General features: G+C 57.8%; 1 protein-coding gene across 2 annotated transcripts in view; it reads right to left on the reverse strand.

Moving 5' to 3' along the window:
• Nucleotides 1-23,776, reverse strand: part of MGAT5B (alpha-1,6-mannosylglycoprotein 6-beta-N-acetylglucosaminyltransferase B) — a 70,475-nt gene that overhangs the window by 45,671 nt on the left and 1,028 nt on the right. For both annotated transcript variants that reach the window (XM_047081295.1, XM_047081296.1), the window contains exons 2-3: nucleotides 20,875-20,987; nucleotides 12,920-13,067 (exon numbers count right to left, since the gene is read on the reverse strand). In XM_047081295.1, coding sequence (XP_046937251.1) covers nucleotides 12,920-13,067; nucleotides 20,875-20,987 — 261 coding nt within the window. The remainder of the gene's footprint in view (nucleotides 1-12,919; nucleotides 13,068-20,874; nucleotides 20,988-23,776) is intronic.

Raw genomic sequence — 23,776 nt, forward strand, 5'->3', positions numbered from 1 at the left:
CAGGATCTGGCCCGGGACCCCCAGGCGACAGGAGCCCTTTCCCGGGCATGGCCGGCTGCCCCGAGTCTGCTTCTCCATTTCCTCCCAGAGGGGCCAAAATAAATTCCACCCAAAGACGCCTGGGGACTCGCCGACTATTAAGCCTCGAGTAAATTATCGCTGGGCTCCTGGGCATGAATTGTTCCCAGGATCTCAAACACATTGCCTGCCACAAACATCACGGCCCTCCTCCCTCCACCCATACTCGCGTCGCCTTTATTTTTGGAGAATTTATTTCCTGGTGTTGATTACTGCTCGGCTCTCGGAGCAGTTTATGATGCGTCTCCTTGCAAAGACCCGCAGAAGTCGCCTGCCCTTCGCGAACACGTGAATTCCGATCTCTGATTCGCACCTCGTCCTCTGGCTCTGAGGGCCCCGCTCGAGCTCCATTTATCCCTTTACAAGGACGGGGGCTTGAGTGCCGCACAAAATGGGAATTATAGGAAGGAGGACTTTTCCAACCTGGGCTCCTCTCGGGGGATCTGTCCGCCCGGGGAGGCACAGCGGTGACAGCTGCCCGCCCCCTGGGGCCGCCTTCCTAGAGGAGAGGACAGCAGTGGCCCCATCCACGGAGGGTGTGGGAGGCCGGTGGGGGCCAGGCGGACACGGAGGTAGGGTGGCAACAAAAGGAAGAAGGTGGCAGGAAGGGGCAGACGAGCCCTCAAAACACACACACACACACACACACACACACGTGCACATGCACACGTGTGTGTGCATACACATACATACACAATCCGGTCAACTCCCTCAAAAACAAACAAAAACACTAATGGAATTTGTACCGGATTCCTGCGGCCATTGAAACAAATGACCACAAATGTATTCTTGCAGCTCTGGAGGCCAGAAGTCCGGAATCAAGGTGTTCGAGCCCCGCGTCGGGCTCTGTGCTGATGGCTCGGAGCCTGGAGCCTGCCTCGGATTCTGTGTCTCCCTCTCTCTCTGCCCCTCCCCCGCTTGAGCTCTGTCTCTCTCTCTCAAAAATAAATATACATTTAAAAAAAATTTTTTTTCTTTTTTTAATGGAGAAGACAAAGTCACTCCCTGGTGGAGTCTCGTGAGGCCGGAATGAGGATACGGAGCAGTAAGGACGTCTGCTTCTGCGGGAGATCAGCCCTGCCCAGGCCGCGGTGTGGCCGAAGCTGCAGCCAAAGGGGTTTGGGCCAGACCAGCGCTTGTCTGTCTTGTCTCATCATCACTCCCGAGGGAGCCCTGGGAGACATTTTCCCCTACTCGCCCTCCTCCATGAAAAGTGAAAAACACAGACATGCTGCCGCTCCGTTTACACACGGTGGCCAGGGGAGGGCCACGGGCCATTGGGACGTCTAAGGTAATTTCCCCCTCAAGAAGCAGGCTTGACCCTTGGGGGTGATACGCACCCACGGAGGATGCCTGCTTTAAGCCAGAGGAAGAACTCCATGACCCTGACGTCCGTTGGGCTCTGCATCAGCCCTGAGTGAGCACGCTGGGACTGCTTTCCTCGCTGACATGTGGGGACAGCACGGACATTCCTCCGCCCGGAAGGAACACTCAGCCGACCACAGGAGGCAGCCACCGGGAGGAGGGCCCGGAGCTCGCAGCTGCTGGGCCAGGGTCGGTGCCCAGCGTGGGCGGCCAAGCACAAGGCGGGGTGCTCCCGGGCACCCCTTCCAACTTCTAACCGAGACCCCAGAGCACAAACAACCCCTGTCAGGGGACCAGCGGGGGTCCTGCTAGGTCCCCAGAGACTTTGGAAGGGACCTCACCCCAGTTCAAGCCTTCCTGAAGGATCCTCTCCCTCAAGGCTCCGCTCTATCCATCCAGAGATCTGGTTTTGGGAGCCAGATCTCTCCTCTGAGTCCCTCACATGCTGGGGTGTGGTTGTGACCAGCTGGACCCCCGGCGGAGGAGTCCTGGGGCGCCTGGCTGTCTCAGTCGGTAGCGCGTCTGACCCTTGACTTGGCGGTTGTAGGTTTGAGCCCCACAGTGGATGCAGAGATTACTTCCAAAAGTTGTTTTTAATTAAAAAAAAGAAGAGGGGACACCTGGGTGGCTCAGTCGGTTGAACGTCCGACTTTGGCTCAGGTCATGATCTCATGGTTTGTGAGTTCGAGCCCCACATCAGACTCTGCACTGAGGGTGTGGAGCCTGCTTGGGATTCTCTCTCTCTCTCTCTCTCTCTCTCTCTGCTCCTCCTTCATTTACTCTTTCTCTCTCAAAATAAATAAACTTAAAAAAATGTTAAAAAAAAAAAAAAAAGGAGGAGAAGGAGATAGAGGAAGAAGAAGAAACCCCCAGCGGAGTCCCGAGTTCTCAAGGACAGGAACGTGCTTCCGGATGGAGACTGGGCACTGTCCAGCATGGGTCATGTGCCCAGGGCTCCAGCACTGTGCTGGGCTGAGTCGTGTCCCCCCCCCCACCCCCCACCAAGTTCACATCCACCCAGAACCACAGAACGTGACCTTATTTGGAAATAGGGTCTTTGCAGACGTCATTCGTTACGACGAGGTCATGCGGAATCAGGTTGGCCCTCAGTTCCGCTCCTGGTGTCCTTATAAGAGAGCCATGTGGAGACACTCAGGGAAAGGCCGCCACGGGACAGCGGAGGCAGAGGCCGGAGGGACGCGGCCACAAGCCAGGGACTGCCAGGAGCCACCAGGCACTAGAAAAGGCGGGGAAGGATCCTCCCCTGGAGGCTTAGGAAGGAACAGGGCCCTGCTCATACGTAGATTTCAGACTTCAGCCTCCAGAATCAAGACGGAAAATTTTTGTCGTGTTAAGCCATCCGGCTCGTGGTCATTTTTTTGGTGGCAGCCCGAGGACACTAATACAGAGCTGAGGGCACATGGTTTTTAGTCCATTGCAAAAGGAGAGTCCAGCTTCTCCTGGGCCCCTGCTGTCAGACTTTCTGTCCACTAACCTCTCTGAGCTCAGGGGCCAGCTCCTACCACAGCTGAAGAATCTCCAGCACTTTCATTTTCTTTGTTTAATTTTATTTAAGGGAGAAGAGAGAGACTGAGCGGGGGAGAGGGGCAGAGGGAGAGAGGAGCTCAAGCAGACCCCACCCTCAGCGCAGAGCCTCAACGCGGGGCTCGATCCCGTGACCCTGGAATCATGACCTGAGATGCAATCGAGAGTCAGACGTTCGACCGACAGAGCCACCCAGGCGCTTTTATTTTCAAATAATATGTGATTAGTCTTGGGGCGCCTGGGTGGCTCCGTCGGCTGAGCATCCGACTTCGGCTCAGGTCATGATCTCGTGGCTCGTGAGCTCGAGCCCCACATCCGGCTCTGTGCTGACAGCCCGGAGCCTGCCTTGGATTCTGTTTCCGTCTCTCTCTGCCCCTCCCCTGCTCACACTCTGTCTCTCTCTCTCAAAAACAAATTTAAAAAACATTAAAATATATATATATATGATTAGTCTTCTCTCCCTGGGAAGCTCTCTTAAAGAACGACAGTGAAAGTAGGTGCCACGAGACCGCAGACCACAGCCACGGCCTCGGAAGCTCCCAAGTGCAAAAGAAAAAGGGGGGGATGGACCAGGACGTCTGTGCAGGGGCTTCCTGCTGAGGGGGTCCCAGGCAATTCTCTCCACGGCATCAGGATCCCTTCTAATGGTCCCATCGTACAGAGGAGGAAACCAAGGCACAGCAAGGCTGAGTTACTTGCTCAGGGCCACGGAGCTATTAAGTGAAAAAATCAGGTACCAGTTCACCGGCAAGGGGTCTGTGCTCAAGGGTGGGCACGGGGGGGGGGCAGGCTGTCAGGACCAAGGCCGTGATCTAGGGAGTGACATCCCCGGGGTGGAACCCTCAGGACCGTTTCTGCCCAATGCCCCTGTCCCCCCTTTGCACTTAACCCTGTAGCAGCGCGTTATTCCCGAGCCCGACCCCGCGGCTCCCCACGACGGGTGAGGTTCTCCGGCCCCAACCTGTAAGCTGTGGGTGCCGGGCAAGGGCAGAAAAGAGGGAAGCTCTTAGGGCCAGCAGGTCCTCAGGTCAGCTGGGTCCTACCATCCCTCCCAGCTGGGCAGACGCTCCACGAAGAACCACAGGACCTTTTCACATCCCGCCCCCTGTCTCCAAATGTGGCAGTCACGTGGTAGTCTCAGGACCACAGGGCTGGGCAGACAACGCAGGCCGGGCACCGCCCCCTCCAGGTCTACGATCTGGGCCAGGCCCTTCCTTGCCTGAGCCCGGGGCCCTCATCTGCGAATCACGGACCTGGATAGAACCTTCCTCACTGGGCCACTGGTCAAGTCAAAGTACATAATAAGTACCCAACAGAGAGAGGCTGCTATTATTATTTATTATCTTCATTAACTATTATTACTGTTGCTTCAGCCAGCTCTCCATCAAAGTCCACTGGACACCAGAACTCAGCCCTCAGGGCGGAGGGCCACCCCAGGCTGGTGTTGGCTAGAAGAGGCCCCCGACCTCCCTCTCCCAGCAAAGGGGCCCAAGGGGGCCTGAGCCAGCCTGAGACACAAAGTCTGCAGGCAGCAGGCAGGGCAGAGGTAGGAAGGGGAAAGCATGTCCCAGCATCTGCGGGCAAGCTTCCGAGGAGGCCACCGCTGCCCCTACCCCACGGAGAAGGGCTAAGAGATGCCCCCCCCCGCCCCGCCCACTCTAGGAGCTCTTACCTGCCCTGCCTGGTGGAGCCGCCCCCTCGGGGTGCCCAAAACCCATCACACTGCCTTCGTGGGCACACGAGGGCCCTGAGGGCCTGCCCGGGTCTGGGAATCGGCATTCCCAAATTAGCCAGAGAGGACCCCAGAGCCCTGCCGGCCTCGCCCCTTACTTTATGGAGGGGAAACTGACCGGGAAAAGACAAAATCACAACGACGACGTCCTTGAGGTGGCATGCAGGCTGGGGACAGGGCAGGGACTCAGGCCGTGGCCCTCTCTGCCAGCCCTTGCTCCTTCCCACTGCGTCTGCAAAACACGAAAGCACGCCCGGAGCTCAGGACACGGGCCCGTGTGATTTCTGCACAACCAGGAAGCGACGGGCATGCGGCCGACCGTTTCTTACCTGCAAAGGGAAAGAAGGCCAAGCCGGGCCCCTGGTCACCCTACTCCCCAGCCCCGGGGAGCCACTGGGACAATACTCCAGGATCCACGGTATTCCGGCTCTCCTGCCTGAGCACCCCTCACCTCGCACCCACAGGCGGACCGCCAACCCCTCCACCAGAGCACAGGTGGCCTCCTGGACAGGCCAGCCCCCAAGGCCACCCGTGTTGCAGCCAGGCCCCAGCCACTGCCCCCCCCCCCCCCCCCAGAGAGGCAGCCAACACCACAGCCAGTCATCACAGGGGCAGGACACAGATGCCACGTATCTGTCCCTTCGGCCAGCCGGGCTGGCTGGGCTCCAGTCATCTGCTGGCTTCAGGCCACACCCCCAGAGAGGCCCCCTTGAGGCCCAAGCCCCTCCTCTCGGCCCCTGAGCCACCCTCATTCCCTGGCCCCTTGAACAAGCTCTTCTGGACGCCTAGGGAAGGAGGTTGAATTTCGTGTTCCTCCCATGATTTATGAGAGTTGCATTCAATTAACAGGGTATCGATTGCCGCACAGCTGGCCAGCGTGCTTGCTGGGAGTTGTTATTTTATTACGAAACGGGTCGCTTTCCTTTTAAAACACCGAGACTCAGCCCACAGGTGCCCACAGACACGCTGGCCGAGAGAGACAGACACGTTCGGCCAGAAACGCGAGCGTCGTGGACGGGGAGACGCGTTTTCTCTGCGGCTGGCTCCCTCCCTGTCTGTCCCCCTCTCACACATACCACACGGGACGGAAAGTGTCCAGCCTTCCCTGCAACTTTACCGCTCTCCTCCTCCACGTCTTTGGCCCCCTTCACCCCCATCCAGAGCCCCTGATGCTGTGGGGGGGGGGGGGCTCTGAACTTGACCCAGGATCTTCTAGCCCCGTCCTAAGCAAGAGCAGAGAGCATTCTCTCTTGCACCAAGAAATACACATACACATCCATCCACATAGATTTATATTAGAGCGATAGACAGACAGACAGACGGATGACCTCCCCACTATTGACGGGAACAGAGCCGGAGTCGGGCTTCGTGCGGTTTCAGCACGTGGGGAAGGGGTCAGTGCCCCATGAGTGGGGCAAAGCGGGGTGGCAAAGCTGGCCTCGGGGACACAGGAGCCAGACTCCAGCTCCCACCCCCACACCCCAGGCCTGGCTTTCCCCCGGGGGATTTTTTTTTTTTTTTAATATCTCACGTGTATATTTTGTTGAAGACACATGGAGACCCTACTGTACAGGTGTATCTCGCCTGTCTTACAAACAGCACACAGTTGGATGTTGAGAATCTCTGTCTTTGTGAGGATGGTTGACTGTTCACACTTATCCTCATATTTGCTAGGTTTCCGCCCTGGAAGCCTGACTGCCCTTGCCACCCAGCTGCCGGTCCCTCCCCACCAGCCCGGCCTCTCTCCAGCCCTGGGGTCAGACAAGCGCCCCCACCCCCACCCCGATCTCCACAGGGAGGCTGTCCTGTTAGGGAGGGGCCCCGCACAGGGTGGGACATAATTGAGGCACGCCTTTAAAAGCAGCCACCCCCCCAAAAAAAATTAAAAAATAAAAAATAAATAAAAGCAGCCCCCAAAGTGGTCTTCCCAGGTTACGTAACCCCTGCCCTGCTCCCCACCCTCCCACGTAGGCCTCTTGGCTCAGGCCACAGGCTTTGCTGGTACGCAGGTGGCCAACAGCATCTAGGAGCATTTTCGAGTTTCTCTTTTTTTTTTTAATTTTTTTTTTAATGTTTATTTATTTTTGAGACAGAGAGAGACAGAGCATGAACGGGGGAGGGGCAGAGAGAGAGGGAGACACAGAATCCGAAGCAGGCTCCAGGCTCTGAGCCATCAGCACAGAGCCCGATGCAGGGCTCGAACCCATGAACTGTGAGATCACGACCTGAGCCGAAGTCGGACGCTGAACCGACTGAGCCCCCCAGGCGCCCCTCCCTTTTTTTTTTTAAATGGAAAAACCCTCCTCTCCTTACCCAGACAAGAATCTCGACACACCTCCTTTCGGTCATCTCTGCTGCACTGTTTAACTTGTAATCCAACTCTGTTTATAATTACAGAACCTGCTCTTTTCACAGTGTCCCTTGTCCCTAAAATCCCCGCAGGTCCCCGTCCACATCCTATTTGATGACGGCATGAGCCCCACCGAGTCACCACAGTCTGGCGCCGTTTCCTTGCCGGTGGACATTTCAAGCGTTGCTCAAACATCTTTTTTTTTTTTTTTTTTAGACTTTATTTTACTTTAAGTAATCTCTCCACACCCAACACGGGGCTCGAACGCACGACCCCGAGATCAAGCGTCGGATACCCCACTGCCCGGGCCAGCCAGGCGCCCCGTTGCTCACACTTTTTGACGCTATAAAAAAGGCGTCCGCGACCAACGTGTTCACAAACGCGTTTCTAAGTTAAGATGCTTCTCCTAAGACGGATTCCCAGCACGAAACCACCAGGTCCAGGGCCGTGACCACGTTTAGGGTTCTACACTCACACGGTGGCCGGCGGCCCCCGGGGTTCAAGCGGCTCCTACTCCCAGACGCCACAGGGCAGCAACTAGGCACCCCCACGTGGGCCAGCCTCCTCCGTGTACAGAACGGGAAGTCGTCTGGGACGGGGATGGCCGCAGAGCACGTGGCTTCTGTCTCCCTGTGACGCTACACGTGCCAGGTTCACATTTAACAGAGCTCCCAAGGGCACTCAAACTACCGGTCTTCCCTTCCTCCTTCCTCCCTTCCTTGTTTCCTTTCTTTTTTTTTTTCTTTATGTTTATTTATTTTTGAGAGAGACAGAGACAGAGCTTGAGCGGGGGAGGGGCAGAGAGAGAGGGAGACACAGAATCGGAAACAGGCTCCAGGCTCTGAGCTGTCAGCACAGAGCCCGACGCGGGGCTCGAACTCACGACCCCTGAGATCATGACCCGAGCTGCAGCGGATGCCCAACCGACCGAGCCACCCAGGCGCCCCATCCTTCCTTTCTTCAGCAGGCACTTACTGAACTCTGGGATCCAGAAGTCAAACAGGCAAAACCCCTGCCCTCACAGAGCATACATTCCAGCTCGGGAGACAGACATACACAAACAAATCACGGAAATACACAGGGCGAGGGGGTGATAAGTGAAGAGGGATGGGGAGTCCAGGAGAGTGGGTGCAGCTTGACATAGGTCCTCGGGGAAAGACTCACTGGTGACATTTAAGCAAAAACCAGAGGAAACTGTGAGAGTAAGAAAACTGACTCACTTGAGCATCATTCCAGGCAGAGGGCACGGCCTGTGCAAAGGCCCTGTGGCCAGAGGGCGACCACTGTGCTACAGGAACAGCGGAGAGGCTGGTGGGCTAAAGCCCAGAGAGTGAAACGGAAGATAGCAGGGGAGGTGAGCCAGACACACAACAGGGCTGGGTACACGGGGGTCACAGGCCACTGGGTATGATAGGGAGCCGTGCAGGAGGAGGCACCTGACCAAATTGGTATTTAAAAAAAATTTTTTTTAATGTTTATTTATTTTTGAGAGAGAGAGAGAGAGAGAGAGAGACAGAGCATGAACGGGGGAGGGGCAGAGAGAGAGGGAGACACAGAATCCGAAACAGGCTCCAGGCTCCGAGCTGTCGGCACAGAGCCCGACGCGGGGCTCGAACTCGTGAGCCGTGAGATCACGACCTGATCCGAAGTCGGACGCTCAACTGACTGAGCCACCCAGGCGCCCCGGTATTTTTTTTTTTTTTGGGTTAGCTCCATGCCCAATACGGAGCTTGAATTCAAGACCTTGAGATCAAGAGTCGCATGCTTTACCGAATGACCCAGCCAGGCACCCCTGAATTGGTATTTTAAAATAATCTCTCTGGTTGCTGAGCTGGGAGTCAGTGGGGGGACGGGGACACGGGTGGCGGCCGTGGGGAGAGGTGGGATTCTGGGCACCTTCTGAAGGTGGAGACAATTTGCTCACAGACTGGATACAAGTGAGAGGGAGAAGGGTCAAGGCCGACTCCAAGGTTGGGGGTCCGGGCAATGGAAACAGTGGGGCTGGCATGGCCTGGGTCGGGAGGGCTGGGGAGATGGGGGGCTCGGGTGTCCCCAGGAGACACCGCATTTGAGTCATTCCTGGGACCCCCAGGTAGGTGGGCAGGTGGGTACTTGAGACTGAAGACATAAACTGGGGCATCTAGAGTCTGTAGACCGTTTCCACAGCCATCAAGTTTGGGGTTTGCTCCCCTCACTCACCAGGTCCTCTAGACGTTAACCCTCTGCTGTTATCTCTCCCCGCCAGATGAGGACAGCAGGGCTCGGAGGAGTCACATGACGTGCTGCCGGGCCACCGCCCCAGTCAGCAGCCAGGATTCAGACCCTCCCTGCGGGGCGTGAGCCGCTGGAACTTCCAACAGAGACCTGATGTCGCGACTCTCTAGCTGTGCCCCGGGCCAGGTGCGGGATCCCCCTCCCCAGCAGGGTCCACGTGCTGCTCTTGGAGAACAGGGCTCCACCCCGGGTCCCCCTGTGTCCTCTCCACCCATTCCGGAAACCCCGGCCGAGACTCCACACACAGTAAGCGCCCGGCAGATACGGACTCATGCTTGACTCGAACGAAGAAGACGGCCTGAAACGTTGGCCGTCTTTGCTGCTGCAGAGAAGCCTTATGGGAAATTCAGAGATCATTACTGTTTGGCTTTAGGGTACATAATACGATGCCATTTGCAGCAAATCTGCAAATAACCCCTAATTAGGTTTTCCTAGGCTAAAAAAGCAAATTTGCTTTCCCAGAGGACATGCCAACCACGGCGGGGGGGGGGGGGGGAGGCAACAGTCCAGAAGCTTCCGGCAGGGCAGGGCAGGAGGAGGACAGAGGAGGTAGTGAAGGCCACAGATCATTTTGAGGCGGGGGAATCCAAGCGCAGGGGAACAGAGTCTGCTGGAAGGATTCTCATCTGCCCCGGGTGGGTCAAGGTGGGCGGGGGGCTGGAGTGTCTGTGTACGCGGGAGGTGTGAGCCAGCAACCCCCCCCCACACACACACAGACACACTGCGAGCCCTGGACACGCCCATTTCTCTCCCTGAAACAAGAAGCAACAATGTCCCTGAAATTTACGGCTCTGCCTATGGGGTTTGATGGGCTCTGCTGGTCTTGATGGATTGTTGCTACTTCCCCGGGTCGGGAGGGAGCTAGGAGGTGGCGAGGACTCCCCCTCCTCCCCGAGGCAGGGCAGGGGAGGGAGGGGGGGAGAGGCCAGGACGGGAAGAAACCAGAGAGGCGTGGAGCTGCTGACAATAGCTCTCCCCACCCCCCCCCCAGCGGCCAAAAAGGCAGGCCAGCTGCCCCTCTGCTCTGTCGCCCACAGCTGGGTGCCCAGTGGAGAGGCGACAGCGTCCTCTGCCCTCGCCCTGGTGACCTGTGGACAGCCCGACAGACAGCCCGGAGGGGCGGCCGCAGAGCTGGGGGCAGGCAGGAGAGGAGCAAGGAGGAGACAGCGGGGGGTGAGGGGTTGGATTAGAGGGACGATGGAAGCCATGTACATGCAGAAGAAAATGATCTCATGCCCCAGAGGGAAGGAACGCCATGGGAGCCCAACACCTTTGCCTCCCTCCCCCCATTTCTGCCACCAGCTCCCCCGCTTCCCTTTTCCACACAGCAGTTAGAGCTATCCTTAAAAAAAACCCAACAAAGTCGGCTCCTATCACCCCCTCTTTGTGAGCCCTCTAGCAAACTCCCACGCCTCTTAGAATAGTGTCCTCAATACTCACCACAGCTGACAAAGCCCTACGCCACCTGCCCTGTCAGCCTGTCCTATCCCTCACCACCCTCCGCCATGTTGCCTTTCCCATTGGTTCTTTTCCTCCAACACACTAAAGCTTATCCTACCCCAGGGCCTTTGCACTTGTTCCTTTCGCTTCTCCAAATCCTCTACTCCCAGCTCCTCGCGCGGCTGGCTCCTTCCCGTTGTTCAGAATCAAGCTGAAGTATCACCAACTCAGAAAGGCCCTCCCAGACTGCCCTGTGTGAACAGGACACCCACCCCAAACCCTTCAGAGCACGTATCGGTATCTGACATTATCTCATTAACCTCTTTTTCTCAGTTACTGCCTGTCTCCTCCACAGGAGTGAGGACAAGCTCATCACTGCGTCGCCAGCACCAGTAGCCTGGCGCTTAGTGGGTCCAAAATATATTTCCTGAGAGGATCTGTCTAGTTTGTTCCGTCAGGCGCTCATCCCGGGATGGTGAGAGAGCATCTAACCAGGCGCCCAGCACCCAGCCAGGCAGCCGACTCAGGAGCCAGGCACTGTGGCCGGTTCCTCACACTACCAGGTTCCAGGACTGTCCTTTTGGCGTCTACATTTCCCAACCCCCCCCCCCCCAAAAAAAAATCAAGGCAAAGATCTAGTGAAGGATATTCTCCTCCGAGCTGTAAATTAATTGATGCAAAGTCTTGCAAAGGAATAAAAACTAACCCACGCGCAGCCACACGTTCAATAGGCGGCCACCAAGGGCACAGGGGTCAGAAACGTGAGCTCTGGAGTTAGCTGGCCTCGGTCCAGAGCCGGGCCCGGCCCCTCAGCTGCCGGGCAACTTCGGGTGAGTTCCGGAACTTCTCTGCACCTCAGTTCCCTCCTCGACGCAGCAGAGATTAAAGCACCCACGAAGCGGGGGTAGAGCTGACGACACCGTTGGGGTTGGACCCGACCGGCTGTCAGGACGCTCAGTCAGCGGGGCCCGTGTGAGGTGTGTCCCGTGACCAGCAGCCCGGCCCGCACAGGCTATGTCAGCGGACCCCACGCGGCTCCAGAGGAGGGGTCCGTGCCACACGGCCCCTCCCCCGGCCGGCCGGGGCCCCACAATGACCAGGACCGGCCGCCAACACTTGAACTTTGACTCTGCGGAACTCCAAACAGCAGGTGCCCGGAGCCTCGGCCTTTACCTCCCATGTGCTGGCTGAGGTACGTCTTTCCTACACGTTGTCTAGAAGCGAAGATTTCCGCTGGGTTTTTCAGCCGTAGAACATTCTTAGCAAATCACACCGGCCAAGGCATAGCTTTTCCTAAATCGTGTTGAGTGCCGGGTTCAAACTTACTTTTTAGCAGTTAGAACACGTTGCGCAAATCCACGTCACAAGGAACCCCAGTGTTGGAAATCTGAGATCCGGCGGAGCCCGTCTCCCTGGGATGGGGCAGGGGTGGGGGGGGGCTGCAAGCCCCTCCCTCCACAGCCCAGTCCGAGGGCCCTGACTCCGCGCTTCCTCATCCTCTGGGTTTCCGGGCACTTAAACACCCAAGACACCATTTGGTGTGGGCCCGCTGCTGAGGCCCATGGGACCGTGGCCCAGACTCTTGGAGATGTTTGGATATTCTGGACTCGGGAGGGAAATATTTAGAACGAATAAACCAAGAAATCCTTTTTGGCAAAAAATGCACCTGTGGGATGCCCGTGAACCCCACGCACCGCGCGTTCCCAGCATGTGCTTATACAACACGCATGTGCCGGGAGCCATTGACGCCTAACTCGGGAAGGCACCTGTCTCCACGGGGAAGCAGGTAAAGCGCCCCCCGGCCTTCATCTCTGGTCCTTATTAAGAAGGGACAAGAGGGAGTCAGGCCACCAACATGGCAAGACGTTAACAGCCGCTGAATCTGGTGGTGGAAACGCGCTCTGGGGTGGTATTCTTGTGCGGCTTCCGTATTTCTTAAGTTTTCTCCATTAGCAAAAAGGGGGCTGACTGATAGCGCCCCCCCCCCCCAGCTCTGGGAGAGCATTTGGAGGCTGCACGGCAGTCGTCCCCTGCTGTCCCTCCCCTCCCCCCCCCCCGCCCCCATCCCCGCCCCGCACGGTGTGATCCACCCCTCCCCCACTCCAAGTGCCACTCTCCCTGCGGGGACCCCTTACCTGTCCGCAGCAAAGTGCCCGTCGCCAGAAGCCCGGTGCAGCTCACTGCCGTTCTCCAGTCTGGCCAACGCGTCCATTCGCTTCGCCATCAGCTCCAACAAATCGCTCATCTTGCGCAGGACGCCGCGGGACTCCGGCCCGCCCAACACTGCAGACGGCCCACGGGCACAGTCAGGCTCAGCCGCAGCCCGGGGGCCCCCTGAACCTGGAGGCTCAGACTCCAGCCCCGCTCCCACTCTCCCAGGCCAAGGAGGGGTCAGGAGAGTGAGCCCACCCCACCCCTCACCCCTGCAGGACAGGAGATCCCCCCCCACCGCCGCTTTGTTGTGTTGGGGTACAGAGCCCGGGGCCAACCTGCTCTCTACAACCTGGGTGACACTGAGATCATCTTAACCTCTCTGGGCCTCCATTTTGTCGCCTGCAAAATGGAGCTTTAGACATAATCTCAGGTCTGTGCGGAGACAGGAAAGGGCCGGTTGGGGGAGCAGGAACCCCAGGGTCCCCCAGCACTGAGGTTCAGACAGGACTTCTGGATCAGGGCTTCCAAAAATGCGGTCAATCGCCCACTCCGCACCTGACTCTCCTGGCCAGGTTGTTAAAATCCAGATTCTCAGGCCCTAGTCACCGTCTGCCGATTCACATCTGTAGGGTGTGGGGCCCAGGGGTCTGTAGGCTGCTGGCCACCCACGTGGTGTGCATACACAGGAGAGGTTGTGAGCCCACGCTGAAGGAGCTCGGGGCGCTGTTGTTCTCCTGCCAGCCTCTGGGCCCGGCCAGACCCCTTCCCCACCCCACTGCCCCGGACCCCAGCATAGAAAACCATCGGGAACTCGTCCTGACTCTCATTTGGCCGTTGGATTCCGAAAGATCAACTCCTGGACTGAGGGGCAAGAGAGACCTCGTGAAGAGCAAAATTAACTAGAAGCAAGGGGCTTCAACCGAGATGCCATTCATTAACCAGCCCAGATTCTCCACGATTTCCTAATTATTCCCGATCATCACGTCACACGTGCCAGGGTGGGAGAGAGGTCCCTGCCTCCCTTTTCAACCAAATCACGTGGAGGTGTTAACGGCCCCTCCAAACAGTCCACAGGTACTCGGTTCCAGGCGCCACAATCCCCAGCTTGGCTCCGTGAGATTCCCCGGGGCCAGGCTCTGAACCTCTCACAGCAAATGAGCCCTGTTATGGAGACCTGAATGCTTCCCGGGGTTTCCAGGGGTGGGGATGGGAGGGCCTTAGGTCGGGTTCTCCGGAAGCAAAGCCCAAGACCAGAGTTTAAGGGCGAGGCTTTTATTTGAGAGGTGAAGGAAACTCCGGTCAGGGAGCGAGGAGGTGACACAGGGAAGGGGAGGCAGCCCAGAGAGGGCGAGCCACCAAACTGGGGAAACCAGCAGGTGCAGAGCCTGCCCCCAGAGTTGTCCTCTGGGGGTGGGGGGGCCGTGAGGGAGCCAGGGTATGCGCTCAACATCTCCTGCAGTCACTGTTGAGGGCTGCTCCCAGGGACAGCCCAGCTCTGCTACTCTCCACCTGCCGTGGGTGGCACAGCCAGCTCCAACGACTGTAGGAAGCCCCCGGCAAAGAACCACGGTCACCGGACGCTGCCAGTCTGCCCATGTGCATGGGCATCGTGAGGGCCGGGGGGCGGGGGACCAGCGGCACTGGGGCCCAGTGAGCTCAGAGGGGCTCTCGCCCACCTCTGCCACCAATCCCCGATGTGGCCGTGTGGCCAAGGGCGAGCCATGGCAACACTATTGGCCTCTGTGTCCCCAACCCAAGGAACAATAATCCGATGTCACAGTGCCAAGAGGGGGCAGCAGAGAGCATGGCAGGCCACTAGGAAGTGGGGGGCAGAGGTGGGGAGAAGAGGGGAGACAGGAGGGGGCTGTTCTTCTCTGTTCCAGGCATAGGACTGAGCTGGGGGGGGGGGCGGCAAGGAAGGCTTCGTGTCACCAAGGCTGCCTGTGACGTTTCTGCTTGGATTGTCCCCCATGTCCCCTGGCTCTGGGGCCTGGCCTGGCCTGGCCCAGTGGCTGCTACCACTTTCTCTCACTCCTGGCTGGGGTCCCCTGGAAGCTGAGCCCACCTGAGGTCAGAAGGGAGGCCACCAGGAGCCGGGGAGGGCTCATTCACGTGCTATGGAAGGAAGTGCCAGCTGGCCACCAAGTCCCCAGCAAGGCAGAGCTGCAGTTTCCTTAAAGAAGCCAGGGTCCCGGGCTCCAAAGCACGCACACACACACGCACACACATACACACACACACACACACACACACACACAGTTACCCAAGAACAACAGCAGCGGACGGTGTTGGAGAAAATGCACATCTAGAGGAAGGAAGTAAAGACGCACTGTCTCCACCCCGTCTCCATCCCCGCACCAGCAGCTGAAGTAGCTAGAAGTCTTCCCACATTTCCCCCCCTTGGAAAGACCGGGTAGATTTTTAACAAACCAGTCGGGATTAGGAGATTTCACCATCGCGTGAGGTGAAGCCAGTTTCTCCCACCGCTCCGCCCCGCCCCACTCACTCAGTACTCAACCAGTCAATCAATCCAAGAAGATATAAATAAATAGCTTCCTCTCTCTTTCAACTCCGCAGAATCGGGGCCAACGGTTAGTCTTTCAAATCGCTCTCATCCCTGAGACCCCCACCCAAGTCCATCATCCAAATGTAACACCTGGCTTTCACGTGATGCCCGGAGCACAGAGTAAAACAAGAGGGGGGGTTCCCATCATCTCAGCTAGAAAAATAGGGGAACATCAGACGATCTGATCTGGCCGCTGCTTAGTACCACTCTTGGAGTTGTGCAGTGCGCCACCTGCACAGCCTCCCGGGGCAGCCCTGATGAGCCGATGCTCACAGCTCAGGCTCAGGTGGCCTCTTCCCCAAAGGTGTGGCATGAAAAAAGGAGAATGAGACCACGGCTGGGGACACCCTCAGTCAGAGCCCGTTAACCACGCCCCTCTCCCCCAGCCATGACCTGGCCAGAACACTCAGGCCCAACTGGACCAACCACAGAGTCTGGGCAACAGCTCGCTCCTGCAGGCGCGGCACCCCGGCGATGCTGAGTCCATATCACTGCTTCTGGAGCAGTGCTGTGCTCCCTGGGAGGCCTCGGGCCTGGGACCCGGGCCCTGTCACACTGCCGCCCTCTCTCTGAGCCCATCCCAGGCTCCCTCCACTCCTCCTCACTGCCTGAGCCCCTCCCTGGAACCGCAGGGACACAGCCTCCCCAAAGACACACCCTTAGCCCCACTGGGCGGGCTGCAAAACAGCTGCTGGGGCCAATAACCGAGAGACGCGGCGACCCCAAAAGCCAAGCAGAGTCAGAGCAGGACAGCGGCCTCGGGCAAGCCGAAGTGGGAGTCGCGAAGCCTGGACTCCACCCGCTCGGCCGCCAGCCGCAGGGGTGCGGGACCGATAGGTGCGCCACTTTCCCTCTCTGGGCCTCAGTTTCTCCTCCTCTAAAATGAGGGCGTTGGACTTCCTGGACCCTGAGGTTCTATGGGCTGGGACTGCCGTTGTGGCTCATCCCCTCATTGCCTCTGCAGATGAGGGTGACAGGAGAAGAAAGAACCGTTCCTCTCAAAGTTGGCCGAATCCCCTTAGGGCGAGAGCTCAGGGCCAGAGCAGAGGCTAGATGCCCAGGGCAGAGGGACAAAGAGCTAAATGACCCTGCATATTCAAGTAGGGAGACTGGAGATTCCTGGCTCAGCCTGGGAGAGGAGGAGGGAGAACGAGGCAGGGGGCAGGGGGGGCAGGGCAGCGCCCGTGCAGGGGTGGGGGGGGGAAGCGCCAGCTGCAGGGATGCAGGAGGAAACTGCCATCTGCTTGCTCTGCTGAGCAGTGGTCACAGCCCCCATGCCGTTACCCCCACCTCTGTGCAGGGGCTTCCGGGAAAGTATGCCCTTCCCTCTAGGTCAATGCCGGGGACACCGAGGACGTAGGAGGGGAGAAGCAGGAGATCAGAGCAAGAGGTGGCCAGGGAAACGTAAGCCCCCCAGAGAGTCCTCAGAGATATGTGGGGTTCGGGATGGCCCTTCATAGGAAGGATTAAGCCAATTCTTAAAAAATGTCAACAACAACAAAAAAAAAAATGTCAACAGATGGGGCGCCTGGGTGGCTCAGTCGGTCGAGCGAACGACTTCGGCTCAGGTCACGATCTCGCGGTGAGTTCGAGCCCCGCGTCGGGCTCTGTGCTGGCGGCTCGGAGCCTGGAGCCCGCTTCAGATTCTGTGTCCCCCCCCTCTCTGCCCCTCCCCCACTCATGCTCTGTCTCTCTCTGTTTCAGAAATAAATAAACATTAAAAAAAATTTTTTTTAAATGTCAACAGAAAGGGTAACCCCAGAAGACCCGAGGGCTGAGGGACGTGGCTAAGGACACAGACGGCCCCTTTCCGATGGGTCTGTAAGGCTACCTCCATCGGACCAGACCAAGACTGCAAGACCGTCCCCAGCCCCTGGGGGACTCAGGGTGGCCCTTCTTGTCTGCAAATGGCACAGACTAGAAGCTCCAGAGACCTGGGCAGCCAGCTCCCCACCACTTGCGGAGGATCTCCGGGGCACGGAGCTAGTCCCCTGACTGCCACCACCCACCCAGGGACTGTCAGCAGAGCAGCCCCTGCCACGGCTTGCCCTGAGTCACCTCACCGCTCTTGGTGTCGGCTAAATTGAAATGTATTTAATGTGAGGCCCCAGCGTTGTCTCCATATTTCCATATAAATAAGGAAAGCTGGGAAGCCAGGAGATACAGACAGAGGTGCTCGATTTCCCACCAGGCCCCCTCTGCTCCCTCCTCCACACTCTCTGTGTCTGTCTCCCATCCTCCCTTGTCCCCACCCCCCAGCCTTGTCCTTTCTCGTCCCCACCCCTAGGCTTTCTAGCTGGTTCCTGGAAATGGGAGGAGCCCCCCGTTGTGTCAGGTAGAAGAGACCTCCCTGGCCCCCCATCTATTACCAGCCTCTGAGAGAAACAGCCCCCTAGCACCGTGGTCGGAGGCCAGAGACATCCACAGAACAAGGAAATATTTCTCTGATGTTCCCCAGGTTCAAATCCTGGCTGGGGGTGCGGGGAGCAGGAAGGGAATCTGCAGCAACACTGGGAGGGAGGCCTCGGACACAACTTCCTATCGGGGCCCCTTGAGCAAGTTCCTCCCGAGGACAAGGAGCCAGGAGGCAGGGAAGAGGGACTGGGGTTTGGTGAGGCGCATGCCCAAAAGGCCCAAGCCCCTTGCAGCAAGAGGGAATTAGGTTACATTTCTCCCAGTCATGCTCCCCGCCAGCTTCCTTCCCCCGGATCTTAAGACGAGTGCGTAGCATATAGAAGGAGATTTTTATCCCCCAAATAGCAAACTTTATCACAAAATATAAACTGGCCCAGAGGGGTATCTGGAGCCTCCCCAGGGAGACCACCGTCGACCGAGGCTACCGTCGGCCCCCGCCTTGTGGAGAACACCCTTCTTCCATCCACCTCTCCCCAGCCTCGTCCTGGGGTGACCCGCTGCCCTCACAGGCTTGACAAGCCGGGAGAGGACAGACTGTTTCCCCAGTTGGGCTCAGATGGTTCTGTTGACCGATGCAAGGATTTTTTTTTTTTTTTTGGATAAGCATAATATGATGCATCCACACAATGGAATTTGCACGACAGCCGTGAAGACAAATGCCGACAGCCACACACCAGGAGACGGGCGGCTCTCACAAACAGAGTCGTGAGAGGAAAAGGCACACACAGAATCCGCCCCCCACCCCCACCCCCACGCAATTCCACCCTCCGACAGTCCGAAGAAGAGGAACATCTCGTCTGCGCTAGGAGAAGTCAGGGTCCTGACACCCCTGGGGCAGTCATCCGCGGGAGGGGGCAGGAGGGCACTTCCGGGGGCTGATCACGTTCTGTTCCTTGATCTAGGCTGCTGGGTGCATGGATGCATTCGGTCTGGGGGCACTACAGTCCAGTAGAAAGTTGAATGCGCACACACACACAACACATGCAGACACACACATGCCTCCAACCTAACTGCGTGACCTTGGGCGAGTCCTCTCCCCTCTAGGGCTCCGCCCACCCCCAAGACACAGATCTGGCTGGCCCTGGACTCCTACCGTCTCTGCAGGCAAAACTGCGCAGGCACAGCACCGCAGGGCTCCCGCAAGCCCCTTGTGCTCTGGGCCACTGGACCCATCCCCTGCCAGGGAGATGAGCAGGGGGACCAGAGCCCAGGCACACGCCCCTCCTCCCCCCCCCCCCAGCCCCCAACTGCCACCTTCTTGGATCCCTGACCTTTCTGGAGACCCAACTTCCTCAAGCCCCTTATCGCAGCCACCCAGACGGACACGCCCCCCTCCAGGAGTGGCAGCCAGGGAGCTTGACCGGCGATCTGTGCAACCTACCTCCTCACGCTCATCCACCCCCCTCCCCACCAGTGACCTCATAGCCGCCCCCCCCCCAGCTTCCCCTCAAGTGCGCCTTCACAACTGCCCTGCCTTCCGTCTTCCAGCCCCTATTCACACGTATATCTCCTGTGTAGACATCCCAGCATCTCCTCGGCCCTCTTCCCTAGACAACCTTTTCTGCACTGTCTCAGACTGAACACGTGCAGTAAACACGGATGGAACACGCGCCGTGTACCAGACGCTGCGAGAGCCCCTCCATACGTGTTATCTTAATGCTCCTGGTGGCCATCCTGGGGGGCACAGGCATGATCCCCGTTTATCAGAGGAGACAACAGGAGCTCGGGGAGACTGAAGCAAGTCTCTGCAAGTCAGAGCTGGGACACGTTAATGTACATCCAGGTTTGAATGACTAATAAATGTGAAATTCCTGCCAGGAGCTTTTGCAGATATAAAGAAGTACACGTGAAACCAAAGGAAGAAATCTAATGAGGAGACACCAGATGGCCTAACCAGGGCCCCTGAGAGCATCTACCCTGGATGACAGCCCATTCTACTTAGGGTATATTTGCCAGTGGGAACAGGGGCGCCACATCGCTGAGCCCCGGGGCGGGGAGGGGGGAGGCGGGGCGAGAAAGTGGACTTCAGACAGACATCTCTGCAGAGTCGCCTACCCAGCCAGCCCGATGAATAGTTCCAGAAGCCTCATGTGTCTCAGCTGCCCCACTAACCTGCGTGTCTCCCGCCCACTGTCACCAAAAGAGCCTCTAAGAAACACTGAGCAAGACTGCACTGTTCACCGCTCTTCCTGGAGTAGGAAGAGAGGGGAGGAGGGCCATCCTTGGGGGTTCTTCCTGGTCATGACCCCGTCATGCCCCCAACGCTGTGAGCTCATTCAATCCAGCCCCCGAAGACGGTCATGACTTTCCTTCTCTGTAGGTGTGCTAAGTGTCATGGCCAATCGTATGCAGCTGGGGGATAACGAGCCAGCGTACAAACCAGGTCCATCTGGTCCCCAAAGCCCATGCTCTGAACCTCTGTTCCACTCCCTCGCATGTATTACGTGGGCAAGGAGCCACGAAGGTCTGGACTGGGTCCCAAGGGTTCAGAGATAAGACACATGAGCCATGACTGGGTCTTCCCTCTGACTCCGGCCCCCACCTCCCACCCCCTCAGCCGTGGCCACAGCCTGGGCCAAAAGCACAAAGTATGTGTGTCTCAAAGGGACAAGCGTCATATTCGGAAACACTCTCCCCCAACACACACACTGAGGAAACAACTCAAGCAGCCCCTTCGGATGCCTGGGAGACCCCGACTCAAAGGCCCTTCCCTGGCCCGAGAGTCTGCACCAGAAGAAGCCTGATGATCACAGCTCTGGGGCACCAGAGCAGCATGCAAGGTCACGCGGCCCAAGCCACAGTCCCTTTCCAAGCACACATCCATAGACGAGGCGGCCAGGATCCCTGGGACGGAGACCCAGAAGGTCCCTTGAGTTCGCTAGGTTCAAAGGCCTCCTTCTCCCAAACCCACAAACACCTGCACCCATTTCTGAGTCACTTTCCCCACCGAGATACCTTCTGTGCGGATGGTGAAGGGGGAGTCCCCCGGGCGCCGGGCAGAGAGCTGGCCTCCCAAAGACGTCATCAGGAAGCACAGTGAGAAGAAGCCGATACCCAGGACAAAGAGCCTGCAGGGAGCGACAGGGCGGGTCAGAGACAGGTCAGCGGAGTGCACCCCTACCCAGCAAGGGCTCTGTACAAATGAAGGGGTGAGGGTGTGAGGATGAAACAGGGCTGAGCTCCTGGCCAGGTCTCTTGTCACAGCAGAATAAAGAGAAGTGGACTGCAAGGGGCTGGCCACGAGCCTCACGCAAAACCCCGGGGGGACAGTGATACAGGCATAGATCCGGCAAGTTCTAGACTCCAGACAGAGCCTGGCTCACTAAGCAGGCTCAATGTGTGATCCCCAGGCCAGCAACAGCATCACCTTGGAATCGGTAGAAATGCAAAGTCTTGGGCTCCAATCCTAGGCTTACTGAATCACTCTGGGGGTGGTGCAAGCAACACGTTTTAACAAGCTCTCCAGGCAATCCTGCTACGCGCTCAAGTCTGAGAAGCACGGGCATAGATGGAAACAGCAGGACCCGATGCCAGCCAGAGGGCAAGTAATTGGTCCAGACAAAACCCACCTGGATCCCATCAATCACCTGGGCTCAGCTCAGCACTGTGCACACAGGTCTTGCCAAGGCAATCAGTCATGAGCTGGCTTGAACACCTCCTTATCATGTTCGAGGCGGGTGGCGTGTGCCTCCATTCTTACCAGAGGGTACGATCTACAAGGCCAGGGCCATGTGGCCACCTTCCAGGCCCAGATTACTCCCAACCCACATCTTCACCGGGCAGGCACATAGCAGTCGTCAGCTTCTGGACTGACCGATCAGGGAGGCGGATGCCTGAGCACGGGGTGTCATCTGGGGAGCGCGTTATTGCACGGATCAGGAGAGCTGGTCAAAACAGGACCCTTGTTCGTCCCTTCAACACATAGTTGATTAGTTCCCAGGTGCCAGGCACTGGGGTAGCCCCAGGGGGACAGCAGGGAGCCCCATGTTCCTGCTGTTTCCGTACTAGGTGCCGGGCCTCAAACAGGAGAACTGAGCTAACCAGCACAGTCCCAGGGAGGCCAGAGGTAGCAGCTTCTCGGGGACCTTGAATGTATCAGAGGACCTGCAGAACTGGCAGAGCTAAAAATGGAGACCCCCGCCGCTCTGGTCAGGGCGAGGAACCCCATCCTATATGAGCCAGGCTCACCACAGGGAGCCCCACAAGTCATGCTAGAGACCTCCAGCCCTCTCACCTCCACCCGCCACCCTCAACTCCACATTTGTGTGCGTCCCCATGCAAGACTTGCTTTATGCATTTTAATCTTCATTATTTGAAGCTGGCAGAGCAGTATTTAATTAAAACTTGGCCCATTAAAGAAAACACACAATTGCAGAAGAAAATAAAAGCACAACAAAATTCCCACCCCATATTTAAATGAAGCTGTTAGAGATTAAATTGGAGAGGGGGCACAACCCCAAAGCAGAGAAAGCACTGGGGGCTTCCCCCAGGAGGTGACAGGAGGACAGGCGACCCAGCACGAGACACTGCTCCCTCACCTCTGAGGGACCCTCACTGCATTCCACCAAGCTTGAGGATGGGTCCCTGGGATCCCAAGATGAAGCCAGGCTGGTCTCAGGACAGCAGCCGGAGAAACAGTGGAGGAGGCGGGTGGTTGTGCACCCAGGAAGATTCTGAAAGAATCAGCTATCGTCTCCCGGCCTGAGGACAAGGACGGATTCCTCAAGTTTATTGTCTCCCGCTCCCTCAAACCCCCTCCCCAGCTATGGGGTTGTATTTAGAGCCAGGGCTCAAACAAACCTGCTATGAGAAAGGGATCTAAACTTTTAGCCTAGAATCTGACGCCCCAAACACACCTCATCTGAATCTCTCTCTGCCAGACCCCAATCCTAGGGCCATTGATGGTGGATTCCAGTAAAAATGGTTTCGTCCGTCTGTGTATCCATTCAAACGATATTCCGGGAGCAACTACAGAACGAGGCTCTGGGGAAACTAAAGGGAGCAGGGCTCCCAGCCTGGCCTTAAAAATTAACGGGTAAAAAAAAAAAAAAATTAACAGGTAGAGGTGATGTGGTTAGAGGCCAGCCCCCCTCCATCTGAAGGGGACACGAAGATTCCACTGCTGGCTGTGACTCTCTGGGTAGCCTAGGAAGACCCTAGGTGAATAAACAGAACTTGAAAGGAGGGGAGTCTATGCAATACCACCTCTGAATCCTGGCTTCAGATAAAAGCCTGAAAAAGCCAGGACCCCAGAGGGAAGGCGCTCTGGGGAGTGGGCGCTGTCCATGGTGCTGGCTCCAGCAGCCGCCTCCAATTGCACCAGAAAACGTCCAGCCAAAGCTCGGGTCGGTTGGCGGGCCTTCCCATGACCTGGAGGGCGGGACGACATGGGGTGGCAGAGACCGGGAGAGGACCCTCTCAACGGCCAGTGTCAGCCAGGCCTTCGAGGATTTCGCTGGAGGAGTAAGGTCCTTTCCAGGGACGCCCACTTCCCGCCCTCCTTCCCATGCGAACCTTGCGTCCAGCCATCCCCCTGCCTCCCGCCCAAGGCCCTACACTTGGGACCGCCAACTCTACGATCCTCCCTTCCCGCATCCTCCAGACATCGGCGGTCCATCATGAGCCGTGCTGTCGGGAAGGCAGGCTGCCTAGCTCCACACTACAGGCCCAGCCCATCCAGAGGCTGGAGGTGCTGGGGAGGCCGGAGACACCTGAGCCAAGGTATTCCCGTCTGGGGGCTGGAGGGAGACCAGCTGGAAGGGGCGGGGACTCCGGCCAAAGGCCTGGAGGGGAGGGGCTCAAAACCCGACCCTCCCACAGCCCTCCTGCGCCTCTTCCTGCCCAGCTCCTGCCCCAG

The sequence above is a fragment of the Lynx rufus genome, unplaced genomic scaffold (genome assembly GCF_022079265.1).
Source record: "Lynx rufus isolate CCGP_SWC_20201006 ecotype Redwood Valley unplaced genomic scaffold, mLynRuf1.p SCAF_18, whole genome shotgun sequence".
Lineage (NCBI taxonomy): Eukaryota > Metazoa > Chordata > Mammalia > Carnivora > Felidae > Lynx > Lynx rufus.